Source organism: Myodes glareolus, chromosome X, assembly GCF_982192425.1.
Source record: "Myodes glareolus chromosome X, mMyoGla1.1, whole genome shotgun sequence".
In the NCBI taxonomy this organism is placed as follows: domain Eukaryota; kingdom Metazoa; phylum Chordata; class Mammalia; order Rodentia; family Cricetidae; genus Myodes; species Myodes glareolus.
In genome coordinates, this window is record NC_142053.1 from 107,043,018 (window position 1) to 107,066,287 (window position 23,270).

The 23,270-nt window shown below is 40.4% G+C and overlaps 1 protein-coding gene across 4 annotated transcripts in view; it reads left to right on the top strand.

Annotated features, from left to right (window-relative positions):
• The window catches only part of Wwc3 (WWC family member 3), a 107,391-nt gene extending 84,338 nt beyond the window's left edge, over positions 1-23,053 (top strand). For 2 of the 4 annotated variants that reach the window (XM_085684545.2, XM_048446267.3), the window contains 14 exons: positions 1,228-1,317; positions 2,028-2,590; positions 7,339-7,459; positions 8,499-8,573; positions 9,464-9,550; positions 10,498-10,690; positions 11,058-11,225; positions 11,574-11,725; positions 13,100-13,265; positions 14,358-14,522; positions 16,164-16,256; positions 18,111-18,338; positions 18,938-19,065; positions 20,483-23,053. In XM_085684545.2, coding sequence (XP_085540671.1) covers positions 1,228-1,317; positions 2,028-2,590; positions 7,339-7,459; positions 8,499-8,573; positions 9,464-9,550; positions 10,498-10,690; positions 11,058-11,225; positions 11,574-11,725; positions 13,100-13,265; positions 14,358-14,522; positions 16,164-16,256; positions 18,111-18,338; positions 18,938-19,065; positions 20,483-20,549 — 2,296 coding nt within the window. In that variant the 3' untranslated portion in view covers positions 20,550-23,053. The remainder of the gene's footprint in view (positions 1-1,227; positions 1,318-2,027; positions 2,591-7,338; positions 7,460-8,498; positions 8,574-9,463; positions 9,551-10,497; positions 10,691-11,057; positions 11,226-11,573; positions 11,726-13,099; positions 13,266-14,357; positions 14,523-16,163; positions 16,257-18,110; positions 18,339-18,937; positions 19,066-20,482) is intronic. The other 2 variants (XM_085684547.2, XM_085684546.2) reach the window with 2 other exon arrangements.
• The last annotated feature ends 217 nt before the right edge of the window (positions 23,054-23,270 follow it).

The window sequence follows — 23,270 nt, forward strand, 5'->3', positions numbered from 1 at the left end:
AAACTAATAATAGGTAAGTAGAATCTTAAAACTATTACATTAAAAAGAGTATATTGTAGCTCTTCTCAAGTTGTTGGATCCAGACTCTACTTCCATTGTTAAAATTACTAAGGACTCCCAAAGAGCTCATACTAGTTTTTATCTGTCAATAATTAATGATTTAGAAATTAGTTTGGCATTATTATTTGATAAAAAGCCTTATTAGAAATAAAAAAATATGGCTAATAATGTTTTTGAAGTAAAGAAAAGAGACAATAGTACTTTAACATTTTTGTAATAAACTTTTTAAGCATTTGGTTTTCTAGAAGGCAGCTGCTAGAGCATTTGGCCTGTTATGTGTAGTGAACACATGAAGATCTTTTATGCTCACATATATAGTGAAGAAGGGATATTTTAGGACCTCTGACAGGATGTCAGGGGTTCCCCTAGGATCTATGGACCGTGCTTTGAAGTAATTGGATTTAATGTATGTTATTCAGCTTTAAAATGTGTAGTGTAATGAATGACTCCAGTTATGAAAATGTTTGAATTGGTGTAAAATGTTATAGGCATGTTTCACTATAATATCAATGGAACTTTGCATGTTTTTTGCCTAAGAGGGCCTAGGATGAAGGAGTTGAATTTGCTATAAGGAATCCCATCAAATTAATGCATGCTGTGTACTTGAACCAAGCTTGTAATATCCCATTATTCTGTCTGTTCTTCTACCCATTTACCCTGTCATCTTTCACTCGCCTTAACCACCCATTCACACACTCACTCACCTGTCCATCCACCTGCTCTCCCACTTGTTCACTCACCTGTTCACAAGTTCATCTCTTCATCCATCCATAGACTAACTTACTTTCCCTTTCATCCACTTGCTCTAACCATGTATATATCAAGTATCTACAGTATTTTAGCCCAACGTAGAGTTTTAGGAATGTATTTTTCCAAGTAAGACAAAATGTTTTATTATGTTGTCATTTATACTGTAGGCCTTTAGAATTCACTTAATCATTCCAACCTGAATTATTTATGGGGCATTTATAGTTGAATTTCTCCTGCATCTGTTCCTCTCCCTTTTACCTTACTCCTCTCTTTCCCTTTCTCCCCACTCTCCTTTGCCTCTACCTCTTCTCCATATGGTGATGAGGATGGAATCCAGGTCCATAAGCATGCTGGGCAAATGTATCATTGAACTGCTTTCCTATTAGACCTACCAAATAACTATTTTTATGTCTATAGGATTCTACTTCAAGAAAAAAGAAATTGTCTGCTTATGCAGCTGGAAGAAGCTACACGTTTAACATCATATCTCCAGTCCCAGTTAAAGAGGTAAGCTACTTTTGAAGGGAAATGAATGCTTAATAATTATATTATTATATTATAGAGACATGTATTATATTACAGTGGCATGTGCAGGAACTTCATAGTTTCTTTTAGCTTTGCTTTTCTGCTAGTAGTAATTGGAACCTGAAGAGAGATTTAACAGAGTAGAAAAGTAGGTATTTTTTTTTGTACATAACTTGCTAGCATACAACTCAGATAAAATGAGAAGAACCAAATTTGGTTACAGTGTAAGTCTGACCCTAATATGTTTGCACATGCCTATAATTCTATCATGTGGAAGGCTGAGGCAGGATGATATAGAGTTCAATTATGAATTCAAATGTATTAAAGGACGGTATAATTTACTTAGCAACTTCAAAAGCATTCATCTATGCATATTTTTGTTGTGGGGCTTTTTGTAAATGCAACACCTGGATGCATAATGGCATCTCCCCTTGTCAAACCTTTACTGTATTATGAAGCAGCATGTGAAGGACTTTGTATAAATGACATTATCAATTACTCCTCCAACTCAGGAAGGAGTCTACTATTGTGTCATTCAAAAGAGATAAGAAACAAACTCCACTCAGTTTCTCTCAAGCTTTGAACTGCATTTCTGTTGGTTCTGTTCTTCCCTGAGGCTACAGCTCAGGTACCATGGGGTGGGTAGTGGGAGCAGCATGTGTTTTTCTGAGACCATGGCTCTTTCATTTCAGCCTATCTGCCAGCACCCTGACTGTGTCCTCTGGGAGCAGCCGTGGGTCTCTGGCCTCCAGCAGGGGTTCTCTGGCCTCCAGTCGTGGCTCCCTCAGCTCCATCAGCTTCACGGACATCTATGGCCTCCCACAGTATGAGAAGGCTGATGCTGAGTGTGGCCAGCTTCTGCGCTTCGATATGATCCCCTTTGATTCCCTGGGGCGTGATGTCCCCTTCACAGACCCACAGAGTCACTTGGGCTTCCACAAGCAGAGGAGGTCCCTAGATACACCACAGTCTCTGGCCTCACTGTCCTCTCGCTCCTCCTTGTCCTCTCTGTCACCCCCCAGCTCTCCCTTAGACACACCTTTCCTCCCAGCTTCGAGAGACTCCCCTCTGGCACAGATGACTGACAACTTTGAGGTGCCAGGCCTGGGCACACTGGACAGACTGCGGTCACAGGCCTCTACTCTAGGAGATGAAGATTTGCAGGGAACTGCAACACTTCAGCCACATGCAATCCCTGTGGATGGGGAAGGAGCCCGTGAACGGGGACCTCAACTTGTGGCTCCCACTAGTGGAAGTAAGTGGTGATGACTCTCGAGTTGCTGGTGAGGTTTTATTTTACTATATTGATAGGGCTAAAAAGAGCCCAGATCTTCATTAATCTTTCCTGTCTGTGTCAGGAAAGATTGAACTTGATGCAGTTGTAGTTAGCTCATTTATGGAATATACTTAATTGTTGAAAAGTAACTTTAAGATCTACATAATCTTATTCATAGGCATTCATATTCAAAGACAAATAACCTCAGTGCACTCAGCAGGGCATGTGTTAAGATGGAACTTTCTGTGTATGCTCTCCTCAGACCAGCATGTAAACTTGCATCTGATTGCATCCTAGTAGAAATATCTACTTCTTCTGTCACTTTGACTTTTCTTTTGCCACATGCCCTTGTTTCTAAGTTTATTTCTATCAAACGTGGAACTAATTCTGATTGTGCCATTTCAGAAGCCATTCCAATTAGCAGCCAATCATTTCTCTGTTGTTCTCCAGATGGAGGACCACCAGACTCTTTATCTACTCAATTGTGTTAGTTCAACTCCTTATGGATACAGCAATGCTGTTTGAGAAACTATTGACAATTGTAATGTAACCCCAAGAACAAGGTTTCCTGTACCTGAGGTTCAGCCCATGTAGTCAACTTTCATTTACACAGCAAAAATATCCTAGACATTCAATTTAGGCTAGCAGTAGATAATTAAATAACATGGTGGGTCATTCCTCCCTGCCCTAAGGGAAATTTGGCAAAGTCTGGAGAAACACTAGTCCTCCCAACTGAGCCGAGGGCTTACTTTTGGTACCTAGTGGATTGAAGCTAGGGAGGTTACTAAACCTCCTATAATACATAGTACAGCCCCTACAACATCAAAAATGATTTATCCCAAGATGTCAGGAGTGTGGAGGCTGAACATCCTGAGACATTTTCTATTTGCTGTCTATCCAACATAAGGTCTCAAATAAAATTGGAATGCAGAAGTAACATAGTAGAAACAGCTTCAAACAAGCAGTCTGCAGGCCAAGTTTCTGTTCCCTGTCATGTTGACTTCTAGTTCTGTGACCTTCCTTGAATTGTCCCACATTTCTTGCCCTTAATCAAGGTGATCTTTATGGTTTTTACAATTTTGTTATCTAAGAGATAGATGACCTGATAGATTGATAGAAATATCCATTGATCTTTACCTTATATAGCAGTCTGCTAGCATTTACGTGTTTATCTGGATATCAGTATGTTATGGGTTGCCTCTTGGCGTTTGAGCTCTCTATTATTTTGGTACCTTACCCTACATTTGCAAGCATACTTGTATGCCCCTGGATACACTGTTTTTGTAACTAACACATTCAGGTAACCTTTATTCCATTCATTCTTCTTTACAGTTACAAAGTCATTCTTATTCCTTATAACAGAATAAGAATGTTCTCCATACTTATTCCTTTCAGCAGAAATGAAATTATGATAGACTTATGCCGCAACTGAACTCATCTTTCTTCTACTCTTTCTCCATCTAAGTTCTCTTTAAAGGCTTAATTTCAAGAATATTTGGTTGTGAAGAAAGTCTGCATAAGGGCTCTCTGAGTCAGGGAAAAGACGGGTTTGGAAGGGGAAGAGCTGAATTAATTTCTGAGCTGAATTAGTCTTGATTTTTTAGTTTTTTTGTTCCAACAATTTAGACTGGGAGGTTTTTGCTTCATCTACATTTAGAGACTGCCACCTGGTGGCAGATTCTTGGATGACACTGTCATTTAACTTGTGTCCTTAGGAATTTGAAATAATTGACAGAATCAGTTCCTGGGTCCTGCTAGATGCTCCCAGGATCCAGAGCAGGTAAACTGATGTCAAGACTAAACACATGGAAATTCCTTGCCTTCCTGTGTGATTTGGCAACTCTGCATTCTAGAGTTGTCATAGCATTCAAGCATGCTTATCAGATTCCCCTCATTCTATCACCTCGTGATGCTTAGGGTAATGCATTTCCCTTCAATTTTCAGCCTCACTCTGTAAAATCTAAGTTTGGCTTCAGGCAAGTTTTAGTAAGATAAAGTTTTACTGAGATAAAAATCTAAATTGCCCAAGCTAGAAGACAGTGATTTCCTCCCTTATGCCTTAAGGCAGTCAGATGGGCAGGTGGCACAACAGAAGAGTAGGCTGTAATTTGGAACATTTTTTACATTTTTGCTACAGTTGTGTCTTTCCTGGATTTTTAAAGTTAAGTGCATCCTAATTTTGAAATACTTTCCTGTTTTTACCTACTGGTTAGAATATGCTAACAATATCCACAAAATTCTTTTGAGTTTGCTCAGTTTATTTTATTATTATTTTATTATACATGCCCTGTTTAAAATTACTAGCTGGAATCTTATAGTTTTCACTCTGATTTTTTTATCTCTTCTCATGCTGCTCCACAGAAACGTTTACTGTAAGTGGCCTTGGTATTTCTTCTTGTCCCTCTTTGTTGCTCAGGCTGCGGGTCCAACTTTTGTAGGAACATCATGCTTAGGATGGCTGGGGGTGGTAGCTTATTGACTGTCATTATCATTATTATTTCACTGTTATTATTAATAATAATCATGTAAGAACTTTTCTAAAAGATTTCAATATTTATTTCCTACATGTATTTTTTTCTCCAGAATTTAATAGCATTCATTATTTTAATATGCCAGTGGGCAGCTTTGGCTATGATGTGATTTTCAGTTTTGTCCCCTTTCTATGAAGCAGTGTTTATTATGTTCCTTGGTTTTAGTGTCTGTCTATCTTTAATGAGGAAAGAGCAGCGTATTTTTTGTATGTTTGTTTTGTTTTTGTTTTCAAATGAGTGGGTAGAAGACTTCTTTCTAGTCCCTGTTTCGTTGGTGCTATTTCCCAAGTCTGTCTTGAAATCCTAGAATTGTGAGTATGTAATGTGGAAGTTGCTGTGTCTTTTTTCACTCAGGGCACCCAGTGAAGTTACCCCCTGTTGCTCTGTGAATTCAGTGACTTTGAGCATTCAGTCTCTGTCCTCTCTGAACGGACTGTCATTATAATGAGGAGAAAACTATTTTTCTTAGCATTGTACTATGGAGTAGGACTATGAAAGTGAGAGGATTGTTACCTAGCGCTGTTTCTTTGAAGGCATTTTAAGGTGGATGGAGGAAGCATCTCTGGTGGGTACAAGTGGAAACAAACAGGTATTGGCTTTACTTATAGAGATAAGCTGTGTAGAGTCTCAGATAACAGAAGGTTCCACATGCATGCAGGCCTGGGATCATTTCATGGGACTGGGATGAAGACAAGACCAGGACTTTGGAGTTCTGGTTACAATTTGAGAGTTTTATGCCTTCAGATACTTCAAGATAGAGCCTGCTTCTCTTCATAGCTGATCATAGTAGAAGCAGCTTACCCTCATGGTTGGTATTACAAACAAATGGAAGGCCAGTTTTTGTTTCCAGTTATCTGTTTAATGGTTTGGGTTTAGTTGGTGTGCTAATAATTTGGTTAAAAAGAGAGGCAGCTTGGTTGTCACTGGACTCATTCTTTCCTTCAGTTCAGTGTCATTTTCAGTTTATGGAACTTGGTTAGCCAATGAAAAGCAAAGAGACAACTGAGATACCTATATTATTAGCAAGTGGCAGCATAGCAGTGCTTAACTTGGGGCATCATATGTATTCTGTACTTTAACAAAGTATGTCCCCTGTAAAATATAGGCTCCTACATATATAACCACATGTAGCATAGAAAAGTTTGAGTGTATTTGTATCGGTTTTGTTTAAGGGAACCCCATTTAAGTGAAAGAAAAGGGTAAAATAGGTAAGAAAATGTCAGTGATTATGTTTGGCTCTTCAAAGTAGATATGAAAGATAAAAATCAAATACTCAGTAATGGTAGCATTCTGACCTAGGAAAGCTCTTCCAGAAGCAGTTGTGGCCCAGGGTGGCTCGGGAGGCTGCTACCGTGAGATCAACAGAGATATGTTGGTCCCTGTGCAAGTCACAGGTCTCCAAGACAGTGTTTTCAAAGGATGAATTGGTGTCTTTGTTTAGAAGATCATTGAATTCTGTTAGGATATATTTAGATAAGTTTTAAAAGGTGATTATAAAAGCAATATCAAATAGATTTATTTTGTAAAATATGGAAATACCAAAGGGCATAAAGAAGGAAAGTGAAAAATAACAACTCACTGTAACTGCTGTTTTTGTGAGTCTTTGTTCTTTTTTGAAATATTGTTACTTTTTAATCAATCAGCACATGATATATTATATCCCATTATGATATATTTGAACAAAGTGTGTTTTGTGATTCTCTTTCTCCACATCTCCTCCAAACCTCTGCTACCTCTATCCCCTCCTTTTAGCCTTTCCCTCCCAGACTCTTTTAGGGAATTCCCATTTCTGTCACTTTATGTCCTATGTGATCATCATCATCAAAGGGAAAATACAAGATGTAAGAGTCCACATGTATTTCTAGACAGTTAAGAAACTTCTTAACGAAGATGCCAGTGCCAGCTGTAATGGTGCATACTATAATCCCAGCATGCAGGAGAATTAAAAATATCTCAAGTTTAAAGAGCCAGAATTTCATAGTGAGTTTCTGCCTTAAAAAAAAAAGCAGGAAGTCTGTTGCTTTGGTTTTGGTTTTGGTTTTGAATATTACAATCATGCACAGTGTTTATCTGCATGCACATGCCATGGCTTGTTTCTGGAGCACTTATTGACTTTTCAGCACTCTATCATAGTTGTTCTCCTGGCCTCCTATACTGTCTATCACCTCCTGACCCAGGTGTGTCCCTTGTTTGCAGCAGTGACCCTCCGGGAAGATAGTGCCAAGAGGTTGGAGAGGAGAGCACGCCGTGTTTCTGCATGCCTGTCAGATTACTCTCTTGCCAGTGACAGTGGGGTGTTTGAACCTTTAACTAAAAGGTTAGGAGATGACCACCTTGTTTCCTCATCCCTAAGTACACTTGTCAGAGCATTACTGGTATGCACACAAAGGATCTATTTGGAACTTTGTTTACAGCCCAATGCACGTGTTTCTGCCTCCTTTAGTCTTTGGGAGGTTGGGCCTTAGAACCCTGTGGGGGAAATGCCTCTGGCTTTTGTACCATTTGGAGGCTGATTCTTATTGTGTTGTTCTTGAATGGCTTTTTTCCCTGGTCCTGGCCAGTGAAGCTGAAAAAGAGCAAGTATGTACATACATGCAAGGGACCTTCATTTCTAGCAATGAAGTTCCTCCCTTTCTTCCTCCTTTAGTTCTTCAGCTATAGGGAGCCCCCTATGGTAGAAACAAAAGAAAAAAGAAAAGAAAAGAAAAGAAAAGAAAAGAAAAGAAAAGAAAAGAAAAGAAAAATACAAGCACAAAACAAGACGCCTGTTGTTGCAGAGCATACCTATAATTTCAGCATTATAGAGGCTGAGATAGGAAAAATTGCCACAATTTTGAGGCAACCTTGGGCTAGTGAGTTCTGGGCCAACCTGACTCAAGATACCAAGACCTTGTCTAAAAATAGAGAGGCAAGCTGGAGAGATGGCTCAGTGGTTAAGAGCAGTTGACACTCTTCTGAGTTCAGATCCTACATGGCAGCTCACAACCATCTGTTATTTCATTTCCAGGATTCCAATGCCCTCTTCTGGCCTTCATGGCTCCTACATGTCTACAGTACATATATTTATGCTCAGGAAAATACTTATTACATAAAATAAAAATAAATAATTCCTTTTCTTAAACCAAGGGAGAAAGAAAGAACGAAGTTTGTGGGCAAGTACCCGTGAGATAACATATGATGGACGCTGGAGTACCAGCCATGCCCTTTGAGCCCCTTAATGAATAGATGTACTTGAATCATAGTTTTTTTTTAAAACTTTTCTCAGTAAAGGACACCCGGAGCATGAGAGAAAGTATATATATCTATAATGGTCATTCTTTTTGGAATAAACCTGATGAATTTACCATTATGTTCAGAAATGAAGATTCTGAAGAGACTGCTTTGGGAGACACAAATGGAAACAATGAACCTCAGATCTATGTGGGATTTCTGTGAGTATAGAAGCCAACTTCAAGATGCCCTGTGGTACAGGGCCCACTTTTGTGGTTTTCAGTCACCTTTGATATTCCCAGTCACCTTTCAGCCTTAAAGATACCCTATAAATAGGGACCTGTTCCATCGTGGTTCTCATTTCCATGGACAGGTGAAGGGGGGTGGAGGGACCCCATAACCCAGATGTTGCTTCCCCATTCTTGTTAGGTCAAGTCTTACATTAGTCTCAGATGAGTTGACAAGGGTAGAATGAAAGAGGGACAGAGAAAAGTGGCTGCATTGCTGTCTTTCATCACTGATACCACAGCTGAGGACTGGTAACTTAAGAGTTAGAAGTCAGAAAGGTGGGATGCTCAAAGTTTCATCAAACTCAAGATCTTGGAGGTATATTTTCCACATTTATGCTAGAAGTTGACAGTGTGTTGCTTGAAGTACAGATATCAGGGTCCTTTACTTATCTCCAGAATAGGTAGCTCATCCATTGGTCTGTAACAATGGCCCTAATTTACAGTTTCAGTAAAAGCAGGTGCCATGATTTTTATGCTGACAGAAGGATGTTCAAGGTCTCTGTAGTTTTGGATTGTCCATTCTTGTTATTGTGTTCCATGTTTTAATGCTAAAACTGTTGACATTTAGAATTGGGCCATTCTTTGCTGTGGTTTCCCAACTTGTACACTGTAGGATATTCAATTGTGTCTTTGACATCCATCCACTTGACACTCTCTTTGCACTTTTGATAATAATAAATGCTTCCAGATATAACCAATCTCCCTTGGGGATAGGATAGGGTAAAGTGTCCCTCAGTCTGTGGCCACTGTTGCAGTTGAATCACAGGGTCATTTCCTCCATGGGGAATTTGTAGTCCATGAACATGAGCTTTATTTTCTAGGCATGACAGTACAAATGAATATCTCCTTGTGCATGTGCTGCAACTGAGGAACCTTGCTGGGCCGGTGATGAAGGAAGACTGCAAAATGTAAGTTTCTGGTATTGGAGACCTGGAGGCTGTGTATTGCTAGTGATGACCTTCCTCTGGCATTCCTCTGCACTGAAATAATTCTTTGCCTATTCTGCTTGGCAGACTGGGGCGAGGAAAGCAGTTTGGGAGACTGAATTTGAGTAAAACAGTAGAAAACATCTGTGTAAAGTACAAAGGAATATGTATATGAGCGTAGTTAATTAGTTGAGGCATTTGGTGTAGTGTTACTGCCACTGGTAATATTGAATATTACCATGTTCTCAAAGGGCTGAGGTGAAGGTGCAAACCCATTCCACTCTGTGATCCCATGATTTGTATCGAGAGGCCTGAGACTAGATTTGGGGAATCCTTGGCTAAGGGGAGTAACAGGAAATGGGAATTAGGACCATTTGGCAGTTTGCTGGTGACCTTGGTCTCAGTGTAGAATTTCTGCCGCTCTGTGCTCTCTGTCCCTAGGTGGGTACTTGTGGAGGGTCTCACGAAGGTGGGGGGCTGCCAATAATGGGCCATTCAAACTTAAGGTACTCATCCCCATCCATTCCTTGTGAACTAGCTTTGTGAATTAGCTTTGTAAACGTGGGGATCCACGTTGGGATTCGATTCACTTGGTGATACACACAGCAGTGGTCACAAATACTTCAGCCCTCTCAACTATGTACCAAGTTCCAGGATGTGGGTAGAGAACACAGGAAACAAGTTCTATGTCTGTGAATGCTAGAACTGTGGGGAAAGAACAGAAGAGCTCCTGCTGAAGCAAAGTGTCCAGCAGAACCTCACAGCCCCCAGTCTTATCTTGGCCAGTCAGGCATTTTCCATCCAATCTGCAGAGATGTATTAGCTCCACTGGACATGGATGTTGGGAACCACACCACTGGTGTCATACCAATAAGTGGGCATATTAGTCCATGCTGCCTAACAACATATTTCCTCCCCTCTGTTCCCAGCCACATCCGCGTCTACTTGCCCCCACTCGACTCTGGCACTCCCAACACCTACTGTTCCAAGTCTCTGGAATTCCAAGCTCCACTGGTGTTTAATGAAGTGTTCAGAATCCCTGTGCATTCCAGCATGTTGACATTGAAATCATTGCAGCTATACGTGTGTTCAGTGAATCCTCAGCTACAGGAAGAATTGCTGGTACGTGTAGCAGCAAAGCTTCTGCTGGCTTGTATGGTGCTCTTCTTCCCCTCTTTTTCTTTCCCCCTTTCTCTGTTTTATGACTTTATCTTCCTTTCTTTCTCCTTTCCGTGCTTCTTTGTTCCTAATTTCATCTGTCATTTCTTTTTATGCTTCATTTATGTTTTGTATATACATTGTATGGGGGTGAGACAAGTAGGAGTGAGGACATGCATGGTACAGTGCATATGTGGGGGTCAGAGAAACATTTTCATTCTCCTTCTACTGTGTGGGTTCTGGCAGTCAAATTTGCTTTATTAAGGGACCACAGTTATGAAATAACATCATAAAAGACTGGTTCTGGATTTTATTTTTAACACCCATGCAGGGCATTGCTCAGATAAACTTGGCTGACTGTGACAATTCAAGCGACATGCAGCTGCGCTGGTATCCTGTACAGGTCTTTGCCAGCCCTGAGCCTCCTAGGCCAAAAGAACCTGTGCGAGTTATGGAGAGTACCACACAGGACACCACGCAGGCAAGCTCGGGAAAGACGGTACATGTCCCTGGCTCAAGGAGCCAGTCAATTATGACTGTTTTCTTGACTTTGAGACTGGCTTTGCTCCAGGTATTCATTTCTAAGGTGTTTCCTTATAGACTACAAGTCAGCATGTGTTATCATTGAAGAAAGTTCAAGGGAAGAAATCAGATGGAAACATGGTCATACACAAGGCCACTTTCTGAAAGCAAGTTTTTAATGTAAACATGTTTATGATTTGTACTAATTTGTGGACATAGAGCTATAGGCACAGGGCGAACAATGTGTTGCTGTGAATGGTGGGGTTTGTTCTCCTGTGTGGCCAAGAGGTTATCTGGTTCTCTGAAGCATCCTTTCCTCCTTTAGGATGCAGTGACAGTGCTGCTGGCCAGAACCACAGCACAACTACGAGCTGTGGAGAAAGAGCTTGCAGAGGAGCGTGTAAAGCTGGAATATACTGAGGAGGAGATCCTGGAGATGGAGCGCAAGGAAGAGCAGGGAGAGGCTGTATCTGAGAGGTGAGTGAATAGTCCCCTACCCTTCTAAGGCCACAGTAAGAGGCAGAACTCTCTCTGTGCAGTACCTTAGGGAAGTGAAATGAAGTTCTTTCAGACAGGCTAGTCTTTCCAGTGCCAGTCAACATGTCTCTCAGGGGAGTGTTTCTAGATGCAAGTTGTGTTTCTCTTCTTTGCCTCTCTAGAATGTTATGGGTGATGCTACCATACCATTGGAGCCAGATTCTGGTGGGGAATTTCCTGGTGTTCTGAATTGGAGAAATACCCGGAGCTCTGTTCCCAATTCTCTTCCTTTAATTCCAGGGTTTCTTTTCAGGACTCCCCTCTTCTGAGACTAATGATAACAAAGTCCCTCCCCCTTTTGATTTTTGAAAATGGGTTCTTAGTATTTAGCCCAAGGTGGGTTTGGAGTCTCTTGCTGTAGCCTTCTGAGTGCTAGGCTTATAGGCATATACCACTATCCCTGACTCAAAATTCTTTAAGCTTTTTGTTCTATTTCATTTCTTTTAGGGTACTGAGAATTAAACCTAAGGCTTTGTACATTCTGGGCAGGTATTATACCACTGAGCTACACTTCCATTGTTCTTATTGTTATAACCTACCTTATAGAGATTTCATTTATCTGCCATTTGCAATGTGCAATTCACTAATTTGATATATAACTTCAGTATGCCATGTTTTTTTTAATCAAACTCAGCTATGGAGAAAAATGTCATAAAATGAAAATACCATCCACCCCCTCCATTATCAGTCATCATCATTCCTCCTTCCCTCTGACTCTGTTCCAACACAAATTCGCTTTGCCTTTGTGAACTTTCCTCTTTTGGACACACTCCTCATGGAAGCATATAATTACATAACCAGGCAGCTTCTCTTTCTGTCACTGCTTGAAGTGACTCCTCGACTGTAAAGGCCTGTGAGAAATGGATGAATTGTTCAGGTGAATAAGCACTTCTGGTGAAGTGGCTTGACTGATCCTCTATGGAGCCATTTACATGTTAAATTCCTTCCACAGATTTTCATGAAGAATATTGTCTTTGTGAAGTTCAATTTCTTCACCCGACTTTTCCTGAATTTAGTTTAGACCGAAATGTGCTTTTGGAGCATCTGGCAAAAGAATAGGGTATTTTGTTAATGGCTAGATAGCACATTTGAGGGCATTTTCTGCTAGAGATTTTGGTACCTTAAGTGACTCCATTTGGGTGATAGAGAAATATAAGTACTGTCTTCCAGAAATAGCCCTACTTTATGGAATAGCAGCGGTCTTTAGTCACTGAACAGAAACAGCTTTTCTTTGCTCTTTCTGCTGCTTTCAGAGCTATGAAAGGCATCAGCTCTGATGAGCTTTTCATGGGCTATTGCAATGTTTACTTTTAGGAGTTGGCAGGCTGACTCAGTTGATAGTGGCTGTAGCAACTGCACCCAGACCAGCCCCAACTACCCAGACTCCTGTTACACTGGTGTGGACTCCATGCATGGGCACGTGTTTGCTGGCCAGGTAGATTCTTACAACCCTGAGAAACTTCAACTCCTGCCTCTAAAGGTAAGTAGAAAGTGTCAAAAGGACCTTTGAATGTATGTACAGTACCTGGCCAGTCCTAGAAGGAGAGTGGGTATGTCCCAATATTTATTATGAAAAGTGTGAGGGACAGAGCAAAAGAGAGACAAGTGCACTGTAGGAAGCTAGACTGACATACTTACATGTAGGAGCAGAACATGTGCTCACTAATAGCCATGTCTTTTGGGTGTTGGGGCATATGGAAATGTGTGGCATTTGAAGGTAATAGCAAAGCAAGGGCTCTGTATTACTAAATGCTGAACAGTAGCATTGCCTAAGATCTGTAATAACTTAATGTGGGCACAGTAGGTCTTACATAAATGTTCATCACCCATAGATTACAAGGAAAAGAGAGCTGTAATATAAAAGGGGAGCTTTTTACACCATTCTGTGGTGATCCCTTCCCATCTTCAGGGACAAATATGTTTTGAGCAATTGACATTGTATCTATACCTCATTTAAATACTATTACCCTAACTATTCAGATAAACATGCTGAACATGCTACTACCAAGGTGCCTGAAACAGCAGTATGAACCTTCCCTTTCGGTGAAGCAGATTTGAACAGGTGTTTTAGACCAGGCCTTGAGGAATTGCTGTTGTTCTACTGCTTATAACCTGGAGAAGTAGCCACCAAATGAGTGGCTGTGGAGGCAGGTTGATGTTTTCCCCTTTCTTTATTTACATTTATGTTTTGGATTGGATTAGGTTGTGAGATGGTGTAATTTCTATGGAAAATACCCTGGCATTTCTTCAGTGCATTCTGGTAGTTCATTTTCTCATGCCACTGCTTGCAGGATAAGGCAGCAAGATTGCCATGTGTTCAAGGTCAACATGTAGTATACAGTGAGTTTCAGACCAGTCTGGGCTACATAGATTCTGTCTCCGAAAATAGAAAAACAGAGTTGAATAGGAGTAAGGAGTGAGAAAGTGAACTACTATACCTTCTTACAATGCCACTTCAGCATGGTAGTTTTAAAAAGACAGATAGACTGGCAAGAGGAAACTTCAGAGAGGAGGTTGTTCACACTAAATGTATCATTTGTACTATGGGAGTAACAAAAAGGCTACTACCTAGGTTGACAAAGAGACTACCACAGAAGACCTTTTGCTAGAGGAACCAGTGAGTGTTCACAAGGAAAGGCTTAGCCGCCGTGCCCGAGGATCTCCCTTCGTCCGCAGCAGCACCATTGTGCGCTCACAGACCTTCTCACCAGGAGCAAGAAGCCAGTATGTTTGCAGGGTGAGTTGAAATTCATCTATCCTTATCTGCAACATTTTCTTCTTCATTCTCTTTGTCAAGTTCTCATTTTTACTATTTCTGCTAAAAGACATGCGTGTTCTCACAAGACATACCAATGAATGAATGAACACCATATATGAGTGGAGATAAAGTTGTATGCTAGGAACTCAGCTTGCCACCTGGCCCTGAGTCTGTTGATTTCTGGATTTCCTCTGAATTATACCTCCCACAGATTTTCACTATTCTATGTGTTCCATCTCATGGAGGCAAGGTAAATATTGTGACATCAGCCTCAAAAACAGCGAGTCAGAATGGGGACAGTCTTGAGTTGGATAGAGATCTATAGGTTGTACTAGCATGTTCCTTAGAAGTTCTGAAGCATGGTTGAGTGGCTGAGCAGCAAGGTACCAGAATTTGAAGCCTGTAGGCTCTAAGGAATGCATTCCGATTCATTATACTTTCGGGAATGGTGGATATACGCAGTCAAATCACATTGGAAGGCTTTACTAAATACTGACACCCAGGTCCTACTCCTAGACACTTGTCACTGACATAGGTGGGACATAAGAATTAGAGCTTTTGGAAGTTCTGATGTGTACATAGATTGAGAACCTGCAGGTAGGTGGTCCAAGCTACTGTAGGCATTGAAAGGAGTACAGTGAGTTTGAGCTGATTAGGCAGTACCAGGATGACAATAACACCATTGATGGGCAGTGGAAGGGTTTTTAAGGGAAAATGGTCATGATGCTCATAGGTCATTGGACATACTCATCTAAATACCATCCTCATGGTCTATTTATAGCTTCTGCTCTGGCAGAACCACCAGGAATCAGATTCAGGTGCTTTTTGACAATTGGGTGGTAGTGGGGCAGAGTTTGCTGCTTAGAGGAAAAATGACAGCTGTTTGGTTGAGCTCTGTTCCCTGCACTAAAAAGACTGCATTTATTGGTGATGGTGTTAGAAGACTTGCTGTTTATATGCATGTTGGTATGACCACAGGGCAAGTAAGCTTCTCTGCTACTGCGTTTCCTGAGTATCTCCTGTAAACTGGTACAGAAAATAAAACTGGGAAGGCAAGACTTGAGCACTCACACAGGCAGCCATTGATCCATCACCACATGAAATCCGTAAGGGCTCCCATAAAGAAGTATTCTTTATTTTCTTCTTTGAAACCACACCTTTCCCTTGACTCACGCAGCAGGGCTTGGTTAATGTTGGCTTGCCCTTCTACCAGGAATGAGTCTCTTTTTCCAGAAAGTCATTTTACTAAAACCAGAAATAAATAGCAAATGTGAATGATTGCTAAACAGTGAAACATACTGAAGACAGTACCTGCTTTTATAAGCATCTTACCTAATACCAAATTGTAGTTGGTATGGATAGCACAGAAGGATGGTTGATATGATCACTGTAGAAAATCCATGTGGTTAAGTTGACGAGCATGAAAAAAAAACCAGGTTGGCAGTTTTGTTTGCTTCGTTTTGGTTTTTGTTTTGTCTTTGTTTTCCCTGAACTCTTCTCTAGGTCCAGAGTTTTAAATGCCTGGGAGAAGTTAAAAAAAAGAATCCCATTTGGAGTACACAATGAATGAATAGAGAATGTCTCATAACTTGTTTCTGAATATCATTCTTTTTGGTGCAGCTTTATCGTAGTGACAGTGACAGTTCAACACTGCCCAGGAAGTCCCACTTTGTTCGAAATACTTTGGAAAGGCGAACCCTTCGCTACAAACAGGTGTGTGCTACAGAAACTAATGTGGAATCTATATCCACTCTGTTTTATTTGTATAATCCTCTTTTTTTCTTTTTTTATTATTATTAATTTATAAAAATTTCCACCTCCTCCCCTCCTCCCAATACCCTCCCACTCCCACCACTCTCTCTCCTCCTCCCTCTCCAGTCCTAAGAGCAGTCAGGGTCTCCTGCCCTGTGGGAAGTTCAAGTTCCTCCCCCCTCCCTCTAGTTCTATGAAGGTGAGCATCCAAACAAACCAGGATCCCAAAAAGCCAGTACATGCACATGAAACAAGTCCCAGTGCCATTATCAATGGCTTCTCAGACAGCCCCCATGTCAGCCACAGCAAATGGTTAAAGCCACATTAATTAAAAGACAATATTTTTATTTCTTTGTAACTTCTTTATAAAATGTAATAGTAGCATAATGCTATTAACATTTCTTGATGATTCTATATCACTTGTGATCATTATTTTCTTAGTTGTAGTAAATGAATAATCATTTCTACATGATGTTATTTTTTCATTTTTGGCAGAAAATTATATATAGGGTTGGAAAATTTGGACTTTTTATGATTTATTTTTACTTTTAATTATGTGTATATGTGTGGGAGTATGTCATGGATGGGAATATGTGCATACATGAGTGCAGATGCTGTGGAATCCTGAAAAGGGTGCCTGATCCCCTGGAGACTGAGTTAAAGGCAGTTGTAAGCCACCTGGCATGGGTACTGGGAACCTAATTCAGGTTCTTTACAAGAGTACTACATGGTGCTCAACATTTAGCATCTCTTCAACCTCTAGATCTGAGTTTCTCAGCATACAGCATGCTTCTACAAAGAACTGTCTTATAACTTTCATTGCTTTTACTCGCCAACGTTTTTTTTCTTCTCTTTCTACCATGCTAGCTTTAAAAGTTATAGTTTGTAAGGTATTGGGTAAGTCCCTTTCTTTTCTGGGCAAACATCCTTTGGAATAAATATTTTTAAAAATCCAAGATTCCCAAGTAATGTTAGTATACAGATTAGTTGCAGATTGAGAAATCTCAGAAAGCATATGATTGGACCGCAGAAGTTGTGTCTGAAACGCAGCAGCATGAACATTGTGAACTTGAGTCATTCTTTGTTACTGTCCTATGCTCTCTTGTTGAGCACCATCCTTGACCTTGACCCTTTGGATGCCAGAAACACCAAACTTTCCTGCTTTTATGTATTTAGTATTTCCCCTCTGTCTTAACTGGGTCACTTTTGTGTGTTGCCAGTTGTACTTTTCAGATGTAAGTCAAAAATGAAATCTAAAAACCAAAGAAAATGCACATTTTGCTGCTTTAGACATACATTTTGAAATGACATTTCTAAGTATGTTCATTTTTTTTTATCCTGTCAGCTGCATATATAAGGGTCTGTTGCTGTATATGTTTACAAACACAGTTGTAGGCCATTATTAAAGAAAAAGGTTTGTTGTTCCTAATTTTAATATTGAAGTAGAGATTTAATCTTGCCAGAATCTTTTTGTTGTTGTTGTTGTTTATTTGTTTGTTTTGTTTTTTGAGACAAGGTTTCTTTGTAGCTTTGGAACTTGTCCGGGAACTAGCTCTTGTAGAACAGACTGGCCTCAAACTCGCAGAGATCCACCTGCCTCTGCCTCACAAGTGCTGGGATTAAAGGCATGTACCACCACTGCCTGGCTCCATAATCTAGTTTTTTAAAATGTGGATTTGGGATAGGTTGCACTTAAAGAAATTCTTGTATCATAGCCATCCCCTGTTAATTGTGGAAGAACCTTCCAGAAGGTGATGCCTGCACCAGCCTAAGCGGTGTGCAAGCTCAATGGTGCCCCCTGTCTGCTTTCCACAGCCCTGCAGGTCATCTCTGGCAGAGCTCATGGCCCGTACCTCCCTGGACCTGGAGCTGGACCTCCAGGCCTCGAGGACTCGGCAGCGGCAGCTGAATGAGGAGATTGGAACCCTCCGGGATCTGAGGCAGCGTCTGGAAGATGCCCAGCTGCGGGGCCAGACTGACCTCCCACACTGGGTGCTCCGAGATGAGCGGTTCCGTAACCTACTGAAGGAAGCAGAAAGACAGGTAAAAGGGCCAAGGGCCTGCTCTACACTCGTTTTAGAGCTCCCCAGCTATTTTTATCCATGATTGCCTACCTGAACTCTAGGTGTGAGTGTTCCTATAATGATGTAGTAATTGAAAAGATCCTGGGACTTGTTTGATGACATTGTCCCTTACTATGCACATTTATGGTAGTACCAGTGGACACCTAGAGGTTCTTTGAGGTGAGTGTAGGGCCCCCAGGTCCTCCTTGCCCTGTGTGAAGAATGTCCTGGGGCCACATTCTGGCAGGTCTGGCTCCAGCCACTACAACCACCTACAGGCATTTCTGTGAAGATTTCCTCTGGTTACATACAGGGCTGGCCTTTCTTCAGGATCTTTATGGCTGGTATTGCATCCTCTGGACTCCAGGCATAGAAGGGAAGTCATTCATTATTGGTGGGGGGGGATTTCTAGATAAGGTTTTTCTGTGTAATAGACAAGGCTCACCTCAAACTCAGAGATTCACCTGACTCTGCCTCCTGGGTGCTGGGATCAAAGGCCTGTGCCACCACTGCCTGACTATTCTTTTTTTTTCCTAAGTAGCAGTAGAAAGTCTTGCTCATTAAATGTTTCTGTTTCAGACAAGACAGACCAAACTTGACTACCATCAAGAACAAGTAGCTGAGAAGATGCTGAAGAAGGCTTCCAAAGAGATCTACCAGCTGAGAGGGCAGAACCATAAGGAGCCCATCCAAGTGCAGACCTTTAGGTAGGGGGGAAGTGGACCCTGTGCCCAATATTACAGCTCATTGCTTTCCTATCACCATGGCACATGGGTTAATACAAAAGGCACAGTCATCAGGTATCTACTGTAGGCACCATGTCCTGCCACTAATAACATTTTGGTGTTTTCTTCTGATTTTTATATTTTATACTGTTTTATGTCACTTGTAATCATAATGTGGAAGTCTGTTTAAAAATTACAATATCCCAGGATGCCACATACTCTGTTAACTTATTTGAACACAATGTTTTATCTATAATTCATCTAGTTGCTCTATTTTATTAACCAGATGCTGGTTTCTGAACATTTGCTACTGTAGGGAACTAATTTGCATACATACACACATCCTTGTCACTTTTCCTTTTTAATTAACTAAAACAAAATCTACAAAGTGCAAAATATGTATATTGTATAATTTAGTGATCAAAGACTTGTCACAGGATAAAGCTTTTGTCAACTTCTTCTACTTTCCCACATTAGAATCACTATTGTCTTGGATTTTAATTGCATAGATTGGGTTTACCTGTAAAAACAGGTAAAGATTTCATGGAAGAATTAATTGCATCATTATATCTGTATTCTTTATGGCTGTAAAAATTATAGTGAAATTCAAAAAGTATAAAATGAACACATTTAAAACAAGCAAGTTAATAGCACTTGCTGCATCAATAATGTCATGCTGCTTCTACCCCCTCCATTTGGTTTTTAAACACTGTCATCATCCCCAAAGGAAAGTGCCTCATACCCTCTTGGTGGTCAAGCCCATCCCCCTCTCTGAGTCCTGCCAAGGAGCAGTGAGCAGCCTGCTCCCTGTCTCTCTCTCTCTCTGCATTTGCATCCTCTGCACATTTCCTATTAATGGGATCATGCCCCATGTAGTTTTCTGAGTCTTGCTTATTGTATTTAGCATCAGGTTTCTGAAGGTCATCCATATTGTAGCATTTGCCTGTGTCAGCCCTTTTTATTGCTAAATGCTATGTTTGACTTTCAGCCTTAAAGTTTTGAAATCTTTAAGATTCATATTCTTGACATAACTACATTAAGTAGTATAACTTCTTAAATCTAAGAAGTTTTTAACTTCTTAAGATTCTAAATCAAATCTTAAATTTGATTTAGAACTCATTCATACACTTTTCACCTTCTTATTCATTTCTTAATAGAACAAGTATTTCATGTACACCTACTACATTCTAATTAGTATTTTAGTCACTAAAGATAAGCACACCAGAAGGCTTTATACATACCATTGTCATTGGCGATTTAAGTTCAGCCCTCACCTACCCACCTTTGCTATGGTGATTGATTCTAGGGCCTGGCATAAACTAGACATATACTCTGCCACTGAGCTACAACCATAGCCTTTTAAGAATCACTTCTAACATATAATTCTTTCCAATCCTAGGGAGAAGATTGCATTTTTTACGAGACCAAGGATTAACATACCTCCTCTCCCAGCTGACGACGTTTGATGTAGTGCATTGTGCACATGAAGTATTTATCTGCCTGTTTTATTTTCATGAAGTTCTTAGATTAGCTAAATTTGTCTTTAAAATATTTGTGCAAAGCTATTAATATACACATTTTGTAAAAAACATATATCTATACATATATATTTTATAATAGTGACGGCAACAGGGCTTGGTTTTTCCTTGTTGTGAAATCGACATCTCTGAAGACAGGTTATTTTATAAAAGATCAACTATCATGTTAAGAGTGTACAGTTTTTACGCTGTTTTATTTGACTTAAAGGCTGGAAGACAGAAACGAAGTGAGTTCAGGCAAATTCACTGTATTGTAATTTATTTATAGTACTTTTTTTTCCTTGAAGGAAAATCTGACTTTAAGGTGTATTTTAAGACTGAAATTTTGTTCTTCAGTATTTGTCATGCCGTAGAATGGAACTTGGGGCCGGTTTTGTTTCTGACACCTGAAATGCAAACACTATGTGCTGAATTTGTCACATGTATCAGTTTATAGGTGCATTTACCATGTATATTGTACACTTTCACTCTCTGTGTGTTATGTTAAAATATCAACTGCAGTGGTTCAGTCATACTGTGCAAGCTGTGTATGCATTGTAGGACTCAGTGTGCTGGGCACTGATGGCTCCTCATTTTTGCTGTGTTGTCATCTAATGCATCTTTCTGTGCTTACCACAAGTCTGTAGCTGGCAACAGAGCCTCCGGCATCCCAGGTTTCATCCTGCCTGTCCACTGGTGACTGGTGGCTGTTCACATTGCTTACATTTGTCACAGCATGTGCAGCTACCTTTGCCACCTCTGACTGGTCTGACAGACAGCAGGGTGGGAATACTTTCCCACTACCCTACTGTTTTGTGAAGGAAAGTGAAAAGAATGAATACAGCAGCTACTAAAGGCAGAGATGTAACCTTTGAAGGTGCTTTTTGTGTGTGTGGAGAGAAGGGCATGTGGGTAACATGACTTACCCAGCAAGTCATTTCAGGAGAATATTTGAGTTACATCAGAATGCTTCTCTCATATTGGAGTGAGCCAATATTCCTCGTGGAATCTTAGAGCTAGCTAATGAGGGAAAATTTAATGGAATAAAACTATGCCATGATTCTTTTAAATGCCAAACAATTTAGTTTGCCTAGCACACATTTATTCTACGTAAATGTGTTTTCTTTCTGAGGCCTTGAATGAATAAATGAAGTAATCACAGGAAATGTCAAAGAAAACAGAACTCTCTTCCTAGATCTTCCTGTCCCTCCTTAGAAATGCCCCCTTTTAATCAGGTCTCCTTTTCCATCCTATAACCTCTTCCCTTGTGTAACCTACTTTCATTTTTTGATTTATTAAAAATGAATTTTGTAAAAGCATTTCATTGACATGTGACCAATCACAGACAATGGAATTTGTCAGTGGTGGTAAGACTGAAAACCTTGTTTTATACAGTTGTCATCTCTTGCTATGCATTCTTGTTTCTAGCCTTGCTTCCCCATCCCCACCGATTTCCTTTTTGTACAAACCTACAATAGCGGTAGAGACCCAAGGTGCCAATCTTAAAGCACTGCCAGTAGCAAGCAACATTACTCAGCAGACTCACCCCCATGCCTGCAGAATATTAGGACCTTAACCTCCAACCAGAGCCAACTTTGGCTGACACTGCCTCACAGAGACAACTCTTCCCAGCCCACTCTCTACCTGGAATGAGGTAGCTTTTCTGCCAATTTAAATTAGGGAGCAACTGAGGAAAACCTACTATGCCAATACCAAAAAACAAAAAACAAAACAAAAAAAACCAAACCAGACATACTTCTCAGAAATATCACTGCCTACCTTATATCAATTTCTGTGGGGAGCATTGTCTTCCTACTCATGCCCGACAGGAAATACATGCAGCCCCTGCTTTGGGATCAGTCTAGGGGGGAGCACCTGGGTTTGACACCTTTCCATAATATCTCTACCTGCCATCTGACTTTGCAAAGGTGAATTGTCCAGGTGTGTTACATGGATTGTTTGCTGCATGTTAGCTGTTACCAGACATGGTACCCAACACTCTCACTTGCTTCCTTCTGGCAGCTGCCAACATCTTAAAACTACCATGCCCAGAATATATTACCCACTTAAGACAAATGAAAGGCTGTAGGCTTTAGGGGTTTGAGGGAGGTTTCCATCTGCTGTGTGAGTTTGTATGTATGCTTAGCCTGGTGAGAAAGAAAACTACTGTCTCTGGGCAGCTCTGGTCAAGCAACAACACAAATTCTGCCACCAGGGTCTCTGAAACAGCGCCAAGTATAAAAGGGAATTTGGTTTTTCTGCTTTATCTAATAATTGCATTGTCAGACTTTGGTGATTATTGCTGAAATAAGTAACCTTCTGTTGTGGGAATAAGTTAGAATCAGTATTCATCTCTTTGTTTTGTCACTGTTTTCTATGATTGTGTCATCTGTATTGTTTGAAAGTATTTCTTCTATAAAATTAAACTAACCTGCCTTAAGAACAAACTAAAATGTGTGGGTTGTGGGTTTTTTGAGAATATATAGTTTAGTGGAGACTTTTAAATAAATGAAAAAAAATGGTGCTGGGAATTTAGATCAGTGGTAGAGTACATATTTCACACATAAAAGGACTTGGGCTCGATCTCAACACCAACAAATAAGGGAAGAAAATAAAGACATTGTCTTAGTCAGGTACTCAAGAGAAAACAAGACTTATGAGTTATAAGTA